The 17,895-nt window shown below is 47.7% G+C and overlaps 1 protein-coding gene across 2 annotated transcripts in view; it reads right to left on the reverse strand.

The window, feature by feature from the left end:
- The window catches only part of LOC144116199 (cyclin-dependent kinase 9-like), a 52,174-nt gene extending 41,016 nt beyond the window's left edge, over positions 1 to 11,158 (reverse strand). Inside the window, exons 1-3 of one of the 2 annotated variants that reach the window (XM_077650924.1) lie at positions 10,906 to 11,155; positions 10,627 to 10,708; positions 10,475 to 10,565 (exon numbers count right to left, since the gene is read on the reverse strand). In XM_077650924.1, coding sequence (XP_077507050.1) covers positions 10,475 to 10,565; positions 10,627 to 10,708; positions 10,906 to 11,030 — 298 coding nt within the window. In that variant the 5' untranslated portion in view covers positions 11,031 to 11,155. Of the gene's footprint in view, positions 1 to 10,474; positions 10,566 to 10,626; positions 10,709 to 10,905 lie in introns of both variants that reach the window. The other variant, XM_077650925.1, reaches the window with a different exon arrangement.
- Between the last annotated feature and the right edge of the window lie 6,737 nt (positions 11,159 to 17,895).

A 17,895-nucleotide genomic window follows, 5' to 3' on the forward strand; every position in this document is an offset into this window, starting at 1 on the left:
AGCAGTCCCTGCGGTGTTTTTGACAAAACAATGCACGTGCAAGGGCAGGAAGGTCCAGTACAGACGTGCAAATGCTCCCTCCACATGCGGATGGTAATGTCTGCGACAAAATAATTGTAGTGACCAATGGGGAAAAAAAATACTTGATTTGTTTAACACATTCTTGGTGCAAGTTTACACCTGAAAATAGCAAAGAGAAAAAAAAGTATATCATGACGTGCAGCAAAGCGATTACATTTCACTGCAAAAAGAAAAAAAGGAAAACCTGAGTTATGGAACAATTTTTTTTTTAATTTAAGCTCGTATTTTACCCAGTTTTAAGCTAAAAAATAGAGCCCAATTTTGGGCCCCCCCCCCCCCCCCATTCTGCACAATATAAAACTGAAAAACAAAGGACCCTAAGCATACTCGTTATCATTACCACTCCTTGAGATGCAGATGAAGATGTCACAACTCAGCATTTCCTTCAAAATTTACTGTTTGAACACAAGTCTGAAAAAAAGCCCTGTTCAATGCACTTGACTGCATCTCACACGCACATACAATCTGGGCAAGCCTGGCAGGAGGGACGCCGGAACTTTTTTTTGAGTGGGAGGAGCTTTTCTATTTATTCAATGTTATGTTTAAATATTCATAAATTTTTTATATTTCTCTTATCTGTACTGTTAAAAGGTATATTTGTTTAATGCATATAAAACTTATACTGAGATAGGCAGCTTTGTAAACATGTATACGCAAGAAGTGATTGACTGTATGCGTGCAGCCTGTTTCAATTCTGTTAACCGTATTTATGAACAGGCATCAGCCAATCAGTGACTTCTATTGGGGCATGATTTGTTTAGGCTACTCAAACAAAAACCTTTAAGACTGGCTATATGAAGCCAACTAGCTTTACAGTAATGCCAAAGCAGTTGTCAGAAACCTGATCTGAGCGCAAACAGTTGGAGGCGGGGGGGGGGGGGGGGGGGGGGGGGGGCAACCCCCCCCATGTACATTTTTTTACCCTGTAATGTTTCCTACCATGTGTGCTCTAACAGTACTGTACAGTCAGTAATTCATTCGGACTGTAATCCTATGTAATAAATCTGTGAAACATTTATGCATCTGCATTATTTTAGAGATTATGAATAACTTGCTTACGTGCTCTGGTCTAATATTTTGTAATTGCTCACTCCTCTCTTTAACAGCTTCATGGCCGTGAGGGAACCACGAAAAAAAAATAGTTTGTCCTTAAAACCAAGCAAGTCTCTTCTTTGGACATGAACTGAAAACAATTTACTAATCAAGCACTATAGCATTAAGCATTGCCACCAGCTGTCTACTTTACAGCTGCACATGTGCCCACTGCAGAAAGACTGACTGGCGTGCACAACAACAGCGTGGAAACGTCCTCCATGCCTCTGCAAAGAGCCATTCAGGCCTTGTCAATAGTGACAGCATGTGTCCTCCAAGATCCCCCGCCTCCCCAAATTGTCATCCTGCCTACTTGCTTCCCCTGCGACCATGTTTCAGCTCGCACACAGCGTGATGATACCTGGCCCCTTCCTTCACGTGGGCTCTGGTATCAACGCCCACTGCCTTCTCTGGTGAGCACAGAGGAAGGAAAACTCAGGAGAGGCCCTTCCCATATAACAACATGGGAAAAAAGTGTGGAGGAAGTCACGTGGTTTTTTTTCGATTGGGAGGCCATCTTGTGCAGGCAGCTTAGCAACGGTGTTGTAGTTGCTGTTTATAAACTGGGTGGCAGCAGCGGACCGCGGCATAGTTCTGCTCAAGTTTCTCTTTTTGGTCGTGCTCACATGGTTGACATTGACTGCGTTAGCTCATATCTCAAGATGGAATTCAGTGCGAAATTCTTGTTGAGCGCCCGGATTTTAATGCGCTCGGCGACATCAATAGCACGGGCTTTTCGTCTATTGCGACGTTGCTCGGAGCCATTGGGAGACCGCCGCTGTTCATTGAGGGGCATTTGCGCTGTTCGTTCACCATTGGTTCAATACCGCGTGCACTACACAGTGTTTTTCGATGTATTGTGCGTGCAGTGTGCGTGTGCCATTCGCGCTCCCGTTTCGATCAGCAGTGAAACCTCGTTGCTACTTACGTGTGATCTTGTAATGCTCCAGCGATTGCAGCAGGCGATTGCGCTTGTGCGAGTGGCGGGGGTCACGACATAGGCGGAGAGCGATATTGTAAAGGAAGCAGTTGCGCTCACTTTGTTCTTAACATATAGAAACTTTGTTGCATGCCCGTTAGAAGTGTCGAGTGGGTGGACGCGGAAGAAGTGTGTCCCTGCTAAAGTGGCTGCACAGCGCTCTTCAGAAAAACCTCGCCATCCACGTAAATACGTGCCCTATTTGAAGAGAACTGCATCCTCGTCTTCTGAAGAAGCTCCGGACGTCCTCCCACCGTCTGAGGCCTCCTGGGAACCATGCATGAGTGCAGCTGAGCTGGGCACTTACGCTAGGCTTAGTGCCTCCGCTGCCACGCTGGCGGAGGTAGCTATGCCGGCGTCTCATGTGGCATCACCTGCCACGCAGTCGACACCTGATCCGCGGCACCAGGTCCAGCTTTGTGCTCCCGGTTCATCGGCAGATGCACCCCTCCTGCCTTCCCGAAATGCCGGACTGCTCATGAGTGATCTGCCACCAGGACACATGGCCATCAACTCTGCACCACCGGATGGGCCTCAAACAGCACGGCATGATGAACAGGGCGTTCCAATGGACTTATCGTCACCTCTACCAGTGCAAAAGTGCCCACGTGCAACCCACTAGCGTTCCTCAAACGACAGCCAACCGATTCCACTTTCGGCAAGTGATGGCTCCCAAGGTAAGCGCACTTGTCTTACGATCGAGAACTCGGTGGAGCCTACACCCGGATCGTCTTCTTACAAAGTGACCATTAAATCACTGACCAACAAAAGCCTCACGGATATACCCAACAAGATTTTACAAGCTAACTTGGACGCGTGCCTCGGAACCAAAGGTTTTCGGGGCGTCACAGCCAGGACAAAGTCCAACACCATTGCAGTGTGGCTTTCGACTCTGACTGCCGTAGAACGGCTGCAAACGCTCACCAGTATTTCACTGACAGCGAAATATCAGTGCCAGTACAAGTGTATTTAGTTGAAGGCTCCGACTTGCAGCGCTGCGTCGTCTACAACGTCGATATCACTGAGGATCAAACTGCCCTCCAGCGTGAGCTGTACTGTCCCACGCACCGTGTCATCCAGGCCCGACGCATGGGAAAGGGGCGCTCTTGCATAGTCACCTTGCAAGGCCCTCTGACACTACCAGCCCGTCTGTACTATTATGGCTGTATTTTACGGCCTCGGCCATATAAACCGAGTGCGGTATATTGCTATGACTGCTTCCGTGCTGGACATATGCGTAAATCCTGCCCCTTCACTGCTGCCGGTGAAAGTACATCGGAAGAGAAAGTGGCTTATCGATGCGGCCTTTGCAAATCCGACGACCACGAGATAACATCTCCAAGCTGTCCGACAAAACAAAAGGCAACACAACAGGCTCGTCGTCAAATGACTAAGCACTGGCCAATACAAGACAGTATAAATTCATTGCAGACATCCAATCGGTTCACAGCTCTCCAGTGGGATGACGACGAGTGGCCGGAGCTCCCTGAGCACACCTCGCATGATCCTTCAGCTCACCAGTCTTCTAACGGTACTGTGCGAAAAGAACGCATCCGAAAACAGCCAGCAAAGCAGCGCAGTGTGCCTGAACTCCCGCAGGATGATATGGCCGCAGTCGACGAACAAATCGCACGTCTTTTAGCGGAAGTTACCAAGCTCTGGCAACACCATGAACTGCTCGCTCGACGTAGATGGGCAGCGGAATCATCCGCCACATCTATCAATGGCGCAGCAACATCGCCTTCCTGCCGCCTCTTCCCAGATTACCGCAATGCCACTGGACAACTCTGCGACTTCTTTGCTCCGGTTTATGGTCAACCAGTTGTCCAACCTGAAGTCCGTGATTCTACAGCGCTTGGGCTAGTAACTAGAAATGGCAAGTTCCAGTCGTGCTGGTGTGCTGCAGTGGAACTGCAGAGGCATTTCCACGAAGGTGGGAGAGCTCAAGACCCGACTACAAGTTCACAAGCTCCAGGTATGGGCCATGCTGCTACAGGAAACAAACGCCTTGCCATCGATTCCAGGCTTCAGTGCCTACATGTCTCCTTCAATGATAGACCGTCATGTACAAACTGCTGCTCCCCCGGAAAAGGCGGCGGTGTATGTGGACTCACGTTTTCCGCATGTACGTCTTGCTCTCGAAAACTGGTGCACGTCGCATCAAGAGGTAGTGGCAGTGGCTGCGAAACTTAAGGAGGGAACCGTTGTGGTCGTTTAATTTTACGTTAGACCAGCTGGTGGTGCTTCCTCCCGTACTAATCTTGGCTGGTTAACAAGTGTCCGTCGGCAGTATCCCGGATGTCCGATTTAAGACGGAGGCGACTTTAACGCCCCTCACCAGGATTGGGGGTACCCCACTTCAAGCCCTCGTGGCAGGCGTGTGCGGGACGCCTTCACGGATGCCCAATTTGTGCTGCTCAATCATCCTGGGACAGCAACACGGCCAGTGCGTCAAACTCGCAGTGCTTCCTATGCTCCAGACTTGACGTGGTGGTCGGGACCGGGTACTCCCTCCTGGCACATGGAGCCAGACTGCTGGGGAAGTGATCATCACCCTATCATCATCGGTCTTCACACCTCACATTTCCGACCTTTACGCTACAAATGTTCTCTGATCAACTGGGACAGTTTCCGCTCCTGTATGGACAATCTCTACTCAGATTCTTCGCCAATCCTTGTTGAGCGCATACAAACAGCCCTCAACAGTGCTACAACTACCACCTGGACTGATGTTGGTCGACCGGCACCAGACCTCGGCCTTCTAAACTTGTGGGCGGCACGCTGTCAAGCCAAGCTGGCTGCTACGAGAGACCCTACTTCGTCGCAGGCACGTATGCGATTGCACTATCTTACAGCTAAGGCACGCCAATATGAACGCGACCTCTCTCGGCGGCAGTGGCATGTGTGGTGCGAACAATTTTCTGCAAAATCCTCGAATGCCTCTCTCTGGCGAACATTCCGTACAATGGAACGCAATCACCGTACGACTGACGCAGCGGCAACCGCATGCTTTGCGGCTAACTTGTCGCCAGATGATTTCGCCAAAGAAGCAGCGCGAAAGTTTTTCCCGAAATACGATGCTGTGCCTTCTTCATCCGCTAGTTTAAATATGGCAGGCATCCCAGCGCATGTATATCAAAAAATGCCGTCTGATGTCGACGTAGATGGAATTGCGCGTCCATTCTCTATGCCTGAGTTGCTGGCTGCGATAGATGATGCGAAACTGAAAACAGCACCCGGCCCGGACAATATTCAGTACGAGATGTACAAGAACCTGAGTAGCGCTGCACTCTCTCAACTACTTGACACCATAAACAAAGTATGGTTGGATGGCGTAGTGCCCGAGAGCTGGAAATCCGCTGTCGTGATTCCTATCCTGAAACCAGGAAAGCCTCCGATGGACCTCGCCAACTTGCGAGCTATCTCCTTAACTCCTACGCTGTGCAAGCTGGCGGAGAAAATGCTAGCCACACGACTGTCATGGTGGCTAGAGCAGCACGGTTTTCATCACCCACCACAAATCAGCTTTCGTCGATATATTGGTACAGAGGACGGGTTGGCTGTCTTAGCATATGCAGTTTTGTCATCTACCCGCAGCCGCAATGTGCGTACTGTTTTAGCAATGGACGTTGAAAAGGCATATGATAACATCAGTCATGCAGCCATTCTGAACCCCATTGGCATGCTTCATCTCCCTCTGAGAGTGCGTAGTTCTGTCCAATCATTTTTTGAAGGCAGAAAATTTGCAATACGCCTCAGCGGCGAAGCGGTCGGATCATTTGTTCCTCTCTGCGGCGTGCCCCAGGGATCAGTATTGTCGCCGACGTTATTTAATATTGCTTTCATCCCGCTGGCTTGGCGCTTACATGACATCCGTGACATAAAATTTCTTCAGTACGCCGACGACATAATGGTGTGGAGTACTCACCAAGATCTCCGTACTCAGGAGGCTGCCCTTCAATCTGCCTTGGATGTTACCTGTAATTACGCATCATCCATCGGACTTATACTATGCGCGCATAAAACAACATACACGTCAGTCGCCAACCGCTGGGGACGCCGTAAACTTGCTGCAAGTCCAATCCGTCTTTGTCTATCAGGAACCCCACTACAGGAAAGTCCGAATGTAAAAATCCTCGGCTTAATGATTCACCAATCAGGATCAGCGACTGCATGGCTTTCTAAGGCAAAAAGGCAAGCTATTCAGACTGGGTTTGATTAGAAGAATTGCCCCGAAAACTGGTGGCGCAGGCTCGTTCGTTGCACGGCATTTGGTGAGGGCAGTTCTGCAGCCACGTATTGTTTATCAAGCCCAGTTTCAACTTCTTACAAGAGCCCAATGGGATCGCCTTGAAGCCGTGAACCGAGAGGCCATGAGGACCATTACGTGCCTTCCATGCATCACACCGGTCATAGCTTTACAAGAGAATGCGCAGCTCGATACCATTGATGAGCTGGTGCAGCAGCACCATGAAGCGAGCAGCCTTAAGGCCAGTCTATCGCACTCCACGCATGCACTGAGGACTTATGCAACGTCACACTCCATTCTTCAGCCGCCAACGCCAGTTCTTCCCCCATGGAAGTTTGTACAGCTCAGCGACAACAAGCCAACAGATAATCGCCGGCCAACATCTGCTCATTCGGCATTGCTTCGCCAGAAATTTGAGGAACAAGGTGCTTGCCTGCCTGGAGGATCCATTGTTGTCTACGTAGACGCAAGCATACAAGACTGCAAAGCAACAACAGCTATCTACTGCCCGTGCAGACCTACCCTGAATCAAAGCTCTTGGTTTCAGCTTACGGAACCCCCTTTGTCCTTTTGTGCTGAGCTCATTGCAGTTCAAGGAGCACTCTGCTCTGTGCCGACTTAACTATGCTCCCTGCGGCCCGCGTTGTCATCCGCACTGACGCCCTTCAAGTTGTCCGGTTGCTACAACGTGTTAGCCGCTGTCCCACGATATGTCAGGACATCCACCGGCTCGCGGCACGCATCTCGCAGCCAGTACGTATTGAGTGGGTCCCACGGGATCTGCTGACCTATCAAAGGCAGGCAGATTTAGCGACCCGCCTTGCGAATCCAAACTCATCACTGCCTCAGCTCCTTCATTTGGACAATTTTGCCCTCCTTTCATCAAGAAAGGAACTCCTCCGGCGCCGCACACGTGCTCTCATCCCTCCGTGTGCGGTAACCCTCCCCCGCGGTCTTACCCGTGCAGAGGAGGTTGCGCTTAGGAGGATCCGGGTCGGGGCTGCCCTCACACCAGCCATCACTCGGAAGTGGCCTCAGTACCGAGAATTGTTTCCTCGGCCAGGGTGTCCGGTATGTAAACACGAGGACATTGAGGCCGACATTCATCACTTACTGTGGGACTGCCCAGCTCTCAAGGCTACAAGGATCCGGCACCTGATGGTAGCAGGTCTTTCACCAAGCAACCCTTCTTCATACATTGCCTGGACGCAGGGACCGTACCATCATTCTCTACTGGACTTCATCAAATCAGCTAACCTTTTTCCATTCATTTAGATCATTCATCACGCCTTCGCCCATCATTGATGCCCTGGGGCAATAAATTTCGCTTTCAAAAAAAAAAAAAAGTGTCGAGTGAGCTATTTGCCTTTGGGACATGCCGGGCTCATGTGTATTCGTTCATATCGGATCAAGTCTGTATTTTTAGTCGGGCGCTATTTTTTTTATCGGTTTCCTGTAGCAAGTTGAGCCGTTGCGTTTCTTGCTGAGGTTTTGGTCACGAAGTACAAAAAGGCGGAGCATTTTCGCACTTTGTGACAGCGAAAACGTTTCAAATGTCCATATGGTTTCTGGATTTCGTTTGCCACCCTTCGTGTATTGTATGAACGTTACTGCTCTGAGCTTTCACAGTGTAATGAAGCTCTAACTGAATTTGGAGGCTTTTTCTCACATGTGTTTATTGTGCCCATGTCCTGTGATAATGTCACTTCTGGGAAAAACTACTCAATGAAATGAGAATGCACAGGTGCATTCAATTTCAATGATGTCTGTGGTTATGTTGAAGAAAAATTATTTGATGTGTTTATTACGTCGACTTCTATTGTCTGTATTGTGTATCACTAGTAAAGTGTGCTACTATGCAGCGACACAATTTTTGAGTTCAGCTGCAGCTCTGCACATTAAACATGAAATACAGCATTGAAATAATGCACAACACAGTGAAACCTATGGGTACTCCTAAACTTCTAGAAGCACTCTGAAAAGCTACGGTCATGTATATTAATTATTATGCACTAAACTAGATCTGTGGATGTAAAACATGGCCCGTTGCAGTCCTACATGGGTGAATTTATGGATCATTCTTAAAGGAAGGAGTCTCATTTGAAACCTGTATTTCTTGGACTTTTTCGTTGGGAAACAGGGTTTCTGCATGGTTTGCCTATGTAAAATTTCAGGCTTTGGGAGGGGGTGACATCCCCGCCCATAGACACTCCGCTACCGTGCTACTATAGGCACTGTTGGCCCTTTCCACTTCTGTCATCTCTATGAGTGGCTCTTGAAGTTGTGAATCAAAAGTCATTGTTGGCACGGTCATCATTATGAACTTGTTATCATACTAAGTTTTGCATTCAGGGTCAACAACTCAGACTTAGTATATTTGCCCATCCTCACTGCTGTATCAGAAAGCATTCCTGGCATGGCCATGCGCGCGAAAACTTGTTATGAAGATGAATACAGTGTTCAAGACCAAAAATAAAATACTGCAGGATTTTTTTTTTTTCCTCACTCTGCAGCAGAAGGCGATGTTGACCAAACATATGCGATGCAATATTGAGATCGCAATATTCAGCATCATGAGCAGCATTAAAAGGTAGGTTGAACACTAAGCTCGGGTGTGACCATGCATGGCAGCATTTTTCAAGACTTAGCCAAAAGCAGGCACGTGCACGCTCATTCAGCATAATACTGAGAGGGTTGTGCTATCCACCAGGGAGTGCGACTTAAGTGTGGCCAGTATGTGGACCACTTTTATGCGAGCACAGCATGCAAACAACCCGACATCAAAAACCTTGCTCAGGGATCTCAGGCATGAAGCTCTAAATTGATTCTAGCAAAGAAAGATTTTTTTACAACCTCATGAGCACATTTCACAGCTGTCCACTCAAAAATCATGATGCTCTCAAATACAAAGTGTTGCAGAGGGCCATTTAAATATAAGCCTCGTGCCAGCAAGCTGGACATGGAAAGCTTCCAGAGTAGCCAGGTACTAAAACTTTTCAGGAAGCCTAAATTTAAAGGCAGTACTTTACACTGCATTAAGGTGGGATAGTTGGTTCAGAAGTAGCATGAAATACACAGCGCGATCCAAAGCACACACACCACAAAAAAAAGGAATAAAATATGACACACAGCACAGGGTAACAAGTTCTATTTCAGCGGCACCATACATAACAGTTTATATCAGAAAATAAAAAGAGAACACAAACAAGCATGCTCTTTAAAGTGCATGCTAGATTTGGTTTGCTTTTCTTGTGCTATATTTTGGCAGCAGCTACGCACTTATACACAATTTCAATGAACTAAAGTTTTGTGCCTTTTACCCCATCTGGTGAAATTAACCCTCTAGCCCTGCGATTAACACGAGACTACGGTGAACCGGATGTAGGTATACCAGTATATTTCGCCAAGTGCAGCCTGCAAGAAACCCAGGGACACATACCTCCGCGGTCGCAAAACGACACGGGCAGGAGCAGCGTATGACACTGCATACCATGGCGGGTCACCTCAATGAGTAAAAGTTCCTTCCCGCATCTGCGATAAGTGCCTTCGCCCAATGCTACTTGATCATGACCATGCAAGGCGGGACTGTTTCGTTCGAACGAGAGAGCGGGGATGGCGCGGAGACGACGAGGCAAAGAGGAAGCAGCCGAATGTCTCGCACGAACGCTTCCGACGTCTCCCGTGCATGAACAACGGCCAGAAACCAAGCACCACTCGCACTGGTCTCTCTTTGGGCCAGCTCCTTCGCCTCGTTTGAAACGCGCGCGCGTATAAAAGTAAACATGAGCGCGCCCGGACAACATGCGCCGAGCTCGTTTCCGGCATGATGGAAGGAAAATGTCACGTGACGGCCTCTCCTCCAAGCCTTCTCACAACGCACGCTCAACAGCTGACGCCGTCTGTCCCCATGACAACATACCTGCCTGTCGAACGCGCCGGTATGTCTTGTGGGACCGTTCAGAATTACTGCATGCATTCAGCCAAAACAGACTCGGTCCTACTCGGAGAAGTACCGTCTACTGCTGGTACAAACTGTTCCACGTCCAGCGATGATTACCGACCCAAGCACGTACCTTTGGTGCGGCAGATCTCGATGAGGTTGACCACGTTTTCGTGCTTGAGAAGCTGCAGGATCTTAATCTCACGCAGGGCTGTGATGGGAAACTGCGACAAATCGTTGATCACTACGCTGTAACGAACGGAGGGCAGGCTGCACGACACTTACCCCTTCTTTTTCGTTTTCCATAAGCACTTTCTTGAGGGCAACCAGCTTCTTTGTCTGCTTGTGTCCGGCCTTGAACACTTCTCTGCAAACAACACCGAACGCATTCGTCAGAGCGGCAGCGAAATACAAGCACACATCCAGAACACTTCAGGTCCGAGCACAATAGCATTAAAACCACCAAGAACGACACCATTTCGAATGGACATCGGGCACCAGCGTCTCTGCGATTGTACTACCTGCGTTGCGTTCCAGGCAGAAATGAATGAATGGAAAACTTACCCGAACGTTCCCTGACCAATCTTGGCAATCTTCTCGTATTTGGCGACATCGTCGCAGAACGGAAATTCGAAGTCTTCGAGTTTGTTTGCGATCTGCTGCTGCTGATTGCTCGTGCTAGAGCTCATCTCGCTTCTAGCAAGAGCTAACAGCTCACTCGATGCGAACGGCACGGGTGTTCGAAAGAAGAGCCGGAAGAACTATGCGACGCATAGACATAGAACATGATACGCGTGTTTCCGAAGACCCGAAGGTGCAGCAGCAGAAGTTCCGGTGACGTCACTAAACACAAAAACACAAGCAAAACAAAACAATTACGCCGCTTACGTTTGTTCGAGCATACCACATATTGCACAAACTGAAATGCACTGTTAATAAAATGGTCTGCTGCATTAAAACTTCTCAACAGCAATCCGCCGCCTACATGGATGGATGGATGGATACGGCTGAACCCTTTTACATCGGGCGGTGGCTCAAGCCACCTAGCCATGTCTTGTGGAATTTTACTCCTGTCTTGCTTTTAGCCACCAATCAGATAACCTTCGCTTGGTTACTTCTAACCTCTTAAAATCCACTTTCCCTTCACTATCCCTAAACCCCAATGCCTTGGGTAAGTCAGCCCCGCTGCCTTCCACTGTAGGGTGAAGCCCTACGGTTGCGCATAACGCGCCATCTACCGCTTTTGCTTGTGCCGCGTGTGCAAGTCTGCATTAATGGCAATTTCTGTTGACAAATAAGCTACTTTTACTATTGTAGGGCACTTTTTTTTCAGAACAAAGGTGAAAACAGCAAGAAACCAGTGTTTACTTACAAACATACGGGGCATTTTAGAGTTCTCTACGCTGTCGAGTGCGTTTCGCTTTCGGTCGCGCCGTTTCTTAACTTTTCACGTATGGGTGTGTTGACTAATCTGAACGATTGCTAACATTAACGAGTAAATGTAGTACACGCTGCAGCACATCGGACTCCTCGAGAACTTGAACACCCTTCTGTTGGAGCGCCTGTCGGGAGCATGCCCGCATTCGCAACACACATTTATTGTGACGTTTTAAAAGCTATAGCGTCGAAATGACGCAGCATACTTTGTAATTTTTTTCTCTAAGCACTTGCCAACTGTTAACGAACGACTGCCTGGATATGTACGGTGTAAAACGAGAAAAATTTTCCGTCAATTTTTGTTTAAACGCGCCGCCCGGTAGCCCCTGCCAAAGCTGACTGCCAGGTATCGCTGTTTTTAAAAGTAAATGTCAATGAAAATGACGTTTCATATTTTCACGTTCATGTGCTTCCATTTCCGAAAGCATTACGTACCTTGTAGCACGTTTTCGATGCACTCGTGAAGACTGCAGGCTCATTGCCCATAATATCTACATTTGTGTGTTAATGAGATCCCCTGATCCCTCAGGTAGAGCCCACCTGACAGATGAGAATTTCCAACCATCCCCCCTCTCCCTCCGTTCCCCTTCCCACGTGTAGGGTAGCATACTGGGCGCTGCCTAGTTAACCTCACTGCCTTTCTCTCTCTCTCCAACCATAACTGAAATTTAGCACAAATGACCTATGCGTTTTGGGTTGCAAGAAGCCAACCACTGGACTCCTACACATACACAATGAAGACGAAATTTTCCTTTTTAGGCAGAAATGAGCCTGAAAAGGTTATGGTTTACGGGGGTTTAACGTCCCAAAGCGACTCCGGCTGTGAGGGACGCCGTAGTGGAGGGTTCCGGAATAATTTCGACCACCTGGGGTTCTTTAACGTACGTGCACTGACATCGCACAGCACACGGGCCTCTAGAATTTCGCCCCCATCGAAATTCGGCCGCCGCGGCCGGGATCGAACCCGTCTTTGCGCTTGTGTGGAAGACCTCGGGTCAGTGGCCGCAAACCATGGATTTAGGAAGAGGGAAGTGTCCCCAGGGAGCGATTCACATTCTTCCGTGTCTGTTGGATGCGCCACGACTCGAGTAGAAACCTCCTGCGCGGGTTAGACGACCGCTTGATGCAAAGAAAATCGCGCTTTGCATCAAGCGGCCATGTCACGCCTTTCACGTATGGGATGAGTTGAGAAGTTCCAATCAATCCTGGTCACGGCACCAGTTAAACTTTCCGAATCCTTCTTTGATGGGATGGCCGGATTGGGCTGGTCGGTTGCTCCTCGCGAGCGGTGAACGATGATGGCACGTTGGCCGGTGATCGAATATACACGGCGGTTAGCAGTACGAAGAGCCTTCAGGCCTTCGTCCGCTCGTCTGGCGGCACGTTGCCGGTTGGGGCAGCAATTCCAACTTCTCAAGACAAAACTTAAGACGGGATTGAAATACAAGGCAGTGAGAATAATGCAGTTTAACGAAAAGGCTGTGTAAAAGCGGTCGAGTCTGAGACTCGGCGCGCTCCTCCTAAGTCTTTGTTTGCAGCGGGTTATAACCCATTCGATAATTGGGCAGAGTTTTACTAAACCAGCTATCGCCCAATTTGAACTAATAGCAGTGCAATGGCACCGTATGTACAAGTGGACGGAGCCCAGGGCTCACCGGCCTGAACACTGTGGACCCCGCACCTCCTGGAGCGTGCCGGGCGCGTGGTTCCGCGTACGCAGCTCGCTGCATGTGCATTCCATTGATGCCCCATAGAAGCTTCCACGCATAGGCTTTGCCGTCTCCGCTGACAGCAAAAGGAATTTCTTCAGCGAGAAAAGGTCGTCGGCCCCCGGCGGCTCTGACAAGGCAGTTCGGGATTCTTCCCCAATTTTCCCACGGCTTTGGGCAGCGTCCGAAACGCGCGATGCACTGTCAGTGTTCTAACCCTCGTGTACTGCCGGTCAGCAGGGGTGAGTCGTTGCCGGAAGGATTAGCGCGGGTAGCTGGCATCGAGGCACCGGCCCTAAACGCGGGCGTCACGCCTCTCAGTAAATCACTACTTCCCACGGAGACGACCTCTCCCGAGAAATGGAGGGGGGACGACGACCCAGCTTCTGGCGCGTGCTTGGGAAAAGAATAGAGAATTTCTGCTTTCCACCCTCCTCACTGTATTTTCAGTGGCTGTCTTTTTCGTCTGCAGACGTGCGCGGTTTCGCCGTGCTCGATTTCCTTCCGAGTTGCGGGAGCTCGCTGACGTTGATTCAAGTTCAGTCTGGAAAAAAGTTCAACAACGAAACCATGCTTGCTCCTCCCGAGGAGGGCCTTGGCTTCGGTTGGCAATGCCTCCGGGATGTTGCTGCTTCGGCCGCACATACTGTCGTTTTACGAAGCGACATTCCCAGTGAAGAAGGGGCCTCGGACTGGGTGAAACGTTACAGCGCTGCTACGAATACATCATGGATCATCTGCAGTGCCCAAAAGGAGGGCAAATGTCAGAAGTAGGTCTGAATTGTTTACTCCACGCTATCGGCACATACTTTATTGTGCGATTATGATCCGGGTCGCCCGCAAACGCATTAAAAAAAATTTCTCGTTAGCAGTTCATGAAAATCCTCCAAGGTAAAAAATTGTCACGCACTTTAATTACCACCCCCGGGAAGGGGGAATTGAACTGCAAGGTAGTTTGTATACACTGCACATTTGTGGACGAGCCTTAGCTCTGCAGGAAAGCAAGCTTCACGTCGCAAAATATGGTCTAAACGGCGGCAGTGCACAACCACAAGCTACCTTCCCCACAATATTTCCCCATCTTCGTCAAATAGCATCTCAAGTGCTGCATTACATAACTTCAATTAGTTTTTGTTAAAAATTCTCGCGACACGAAATCACGGTTAACATGCGATGCGGGAAAGCTACCTTACCTGGAACGAAAGTGCTGTTTCAGAAACAAACTAATTATAACACTGCCGTTAGCATAAATTTGTTGCAGGCTGGACTTTGCACGAGTAATGATTTAGTTATATTCTGGTAAATAGTTTTCTTTACTATAATTTAAGGTTGTGCTGAGCAGTGTGGCAGGATACATGCAAAAATAGGCCAGCAGTTTACACGATGGGAGTTTTTAACAATGGTAGCGAAATATGCACACCTAACATTAGTTTGTCTGAAGTATATCAATGCACAGATTAGAAAATTGAAGAAAGTGGTGTTTTATAGAAGTTTTTAACAATGGTAGCGAAATATGCACACCTAACATTAGTTTGAAGTATATCAATGTGCAGATTAGAAAATTGAAGAAAGTGGTGTTTTATAGAATGAACATGTGTCCTTTGCAGAATGGTGTGTCACAAAGTTTGGAGGTGCCACCTCCACTGCCTCAACAAAAAAAACACCAAACACACAACAAACTGCAATGCAATGATCGATATAAAGATAAAAAAGTCAACTACAACATCCAAAAGAATGATGCATATCTCCGAAGAAACCCTCCGCTGTGTGCATTGATCAAGTTGCACACCCAGCACAACCATGCAACGGAGAGTGCAGCCGCTCTCTGCCTTCTGCGATGCAGTGAAGAAACAAAACTTTTTCACCAGTACTTCGCTGATGGACTTACTCCGGCTGATGCGATACGCCTGCACGAAGGGTCCTTGTGTGTTGAAGGCGACACTGGAAGCCTGCTGAAACTTGCCAGTGGTGCACTAAACCCAACGAAAAGGACTGTTTATTATATGTACGAGGCCTGGCGGGAGACACATTATGGCACAGTTTCGGAACCACTGATGAGGCTGCAGGAGAAAATCCCCGAGTAGGCAGAACAAGGTAAGCAAAAAAAGAAAGGCTTGATGACAGCTAAGTGTGCATGACACAGACCTTTGTACAACGTGTTAAAGGGAACATTTTTTTTGTTGCTTGCCACTTGCTAGAGCTGCCAGTGGGAATAAAATGTACTGCCTTCAGAAGTTTACTTCTAGTCCTCCATAAGGGTTCCTTTCTGTACATCGTTCTGTGGCTAATAAGCAGCTATGTCAGTATGAAGGCTAAACCAGTTTTTGCATGTGCTCCCAGTCTGGTTGCCTTGCTCAGTGACCACACCACAGCAGGGAAGCATCCATGCACAATGCTGCTAAAGGAGCAACACAGCATGGCCTCTAGTCTCTCGCCACAAAAAGTCTGAGTTGTGATGTCCTCTAGCAGTCTATTTTTCTATGCCACTTCAACACAAACTTGCGCACTACGCACAGGTGCACAGCTGAGTTGCGAACCAATATTTATGGACACTAGACTGGACCATCTGCCACCGAGAAAACTGTTTTGAGAAAGCCGTCAATTTTGCAAGGTTGTGTTGTAAGCAGTAACATACTTAAAGCTAAATGCATTATTAGTGCTCTGGAAGAAGTGAAGCAAGTTCAAATATGTGTCTCATTAGCCTGTTCAATGTACTGATGAGAGTGGACAATTAACACCAATAAGGGAAAAATTTGTCAGCTTTAACTTTGTTTACACAAAGATACCAAAAATGTTGCCTACCCCACTGCACCTTTAGCTTTCTTTGTAATGCCAAAAATTTATTCAGGCCTAATGCCAGGAGATAGCTTTCCTTAACACAAGTTAGTGACAAATATTTGTTCTGCTTACTAAAAAAGCAATATGCCCTAACCCTTTTCAGCCAAATATTGTGCCTAGACAAAACTACAATGTAGCACACCCACCAAGCGGGCAGTGAGTGTAAACGTCTGCACACAGAGGTACTAACATGTGATACGTCTTGAAAGAATTGCACCCCTTTGTGTAACACAGGTCCATGAAGCACTTTATGCTCCGAGTGAAAGAAAAATCCCACCAAATCCCATTTTTAGAGAAATCGTCAAAACACAGAACAGCATATAACGAAGATAAAGGACTTGCAATAAGTGGATCATAAGGCCAGGACTTATAAAGGACTACTCAATAGAATAAGAAAAAAAAAGAGCTTGGTGAAGTTCTGAGGTCTGACTAGCAGTAATACTTCAAGGACTGCTAAAGTGAGTGCTACTCCTGAGGTTTATCAAACATTTCAAGTTGACAGTAGCATCACATCTTTAGAGTCCACTCTACACAACAAAAAAACCATTTTTCAAGTTATTTAGTGAACCCATTTTAAAAAAAGCAAGAACAGCAAGCCGAAACTGAAATTCAGCCTGTGGCCAGGGGCGTGCTTCGCGTGATGCTGAATTGCCGACACAGCATCATTGAAAAATATGCATATTCGTCTTGCATGGCTGAAGCAGCGACTGAAAACAATGAGTCCTTTCATAAAATGTTACAATGACCTCAAACAGCATGAAAATTTTGTTAGTGAAGCAGCTAGAAAGTATAAACGCACGGGGAATGTTTGCGATGCCGAAAATGCAGTCTTGCTTAAAGCAATCACCTCAACAGACACCACGGAAATGACAAACTTCAAAACTTATTTGCGCCGGAATGGAATATTGCATAGCCACCAAACTCAGAGAAAAACATACAGTATAAGTATGTTTTTGCTGAAAAAATTAGGAGTTAACACTGCAATATTTTTGCCCTATTTTAATGAAAACTTGCAATGGCGGTGATGACATTGTGTTGAGAGTTTGTTTAGTTATAGTTTGCACATTTAGCTGTTTCATTTCCCTGGTGAGATGAAAGTGGACTGCCAGTAGCAATACATAAAGTTACATTATGCAGGCACATCATACTTTGTTCTTTGTTGCATGGAACAAGAAATCTCGCCTGAAATCGTTAAAATGTAGCTGTGAAAATGGGCAGCGATGGCGATACCCTTCTTCCATTTTAATGTCCTTCCTACCATATAAAAATTCTTTTCAGTGAAAATGTGCTCTTCGTCCATAAGAGTAGGAATCAATGTAGGAATCAATTTGTTCTCAGTGCCTCATACGATAATCTGTGTTGCCACTCAAACTATGCTTTCATGTTATGCCATACTGAAACATGAAAACCTTTTTATGCAGGAGTTGATGAGAAGGTGCACTCAGAGGGAGGGGCAGGCAGCTGTGCAGTGCTCCTGCTAACTCCAATCATGAGGCGTGCCCAGCAGCTGGAATCATCCTCCGAAGTCATCTTCGTTGATTCCACGGCGTCATGTGACTCAACAAGGAGC

The sequence above is a fragment of the Amblyomma americanum genome, chromosome 1 (genome assembly GCF_052857255.1).
Source record: "Amblyomma americanum isolate KBUSLIRL-KWMA chromosome 1, ASM5285725v1, whole genome shotgun sequence".
NCBI classification, from domain to species: Eukaryota; Metazoa; Arthropoda; class Arachnida; order Ixodida; family Ixodidae; genus Amblyomma; species Amblyomma americanum.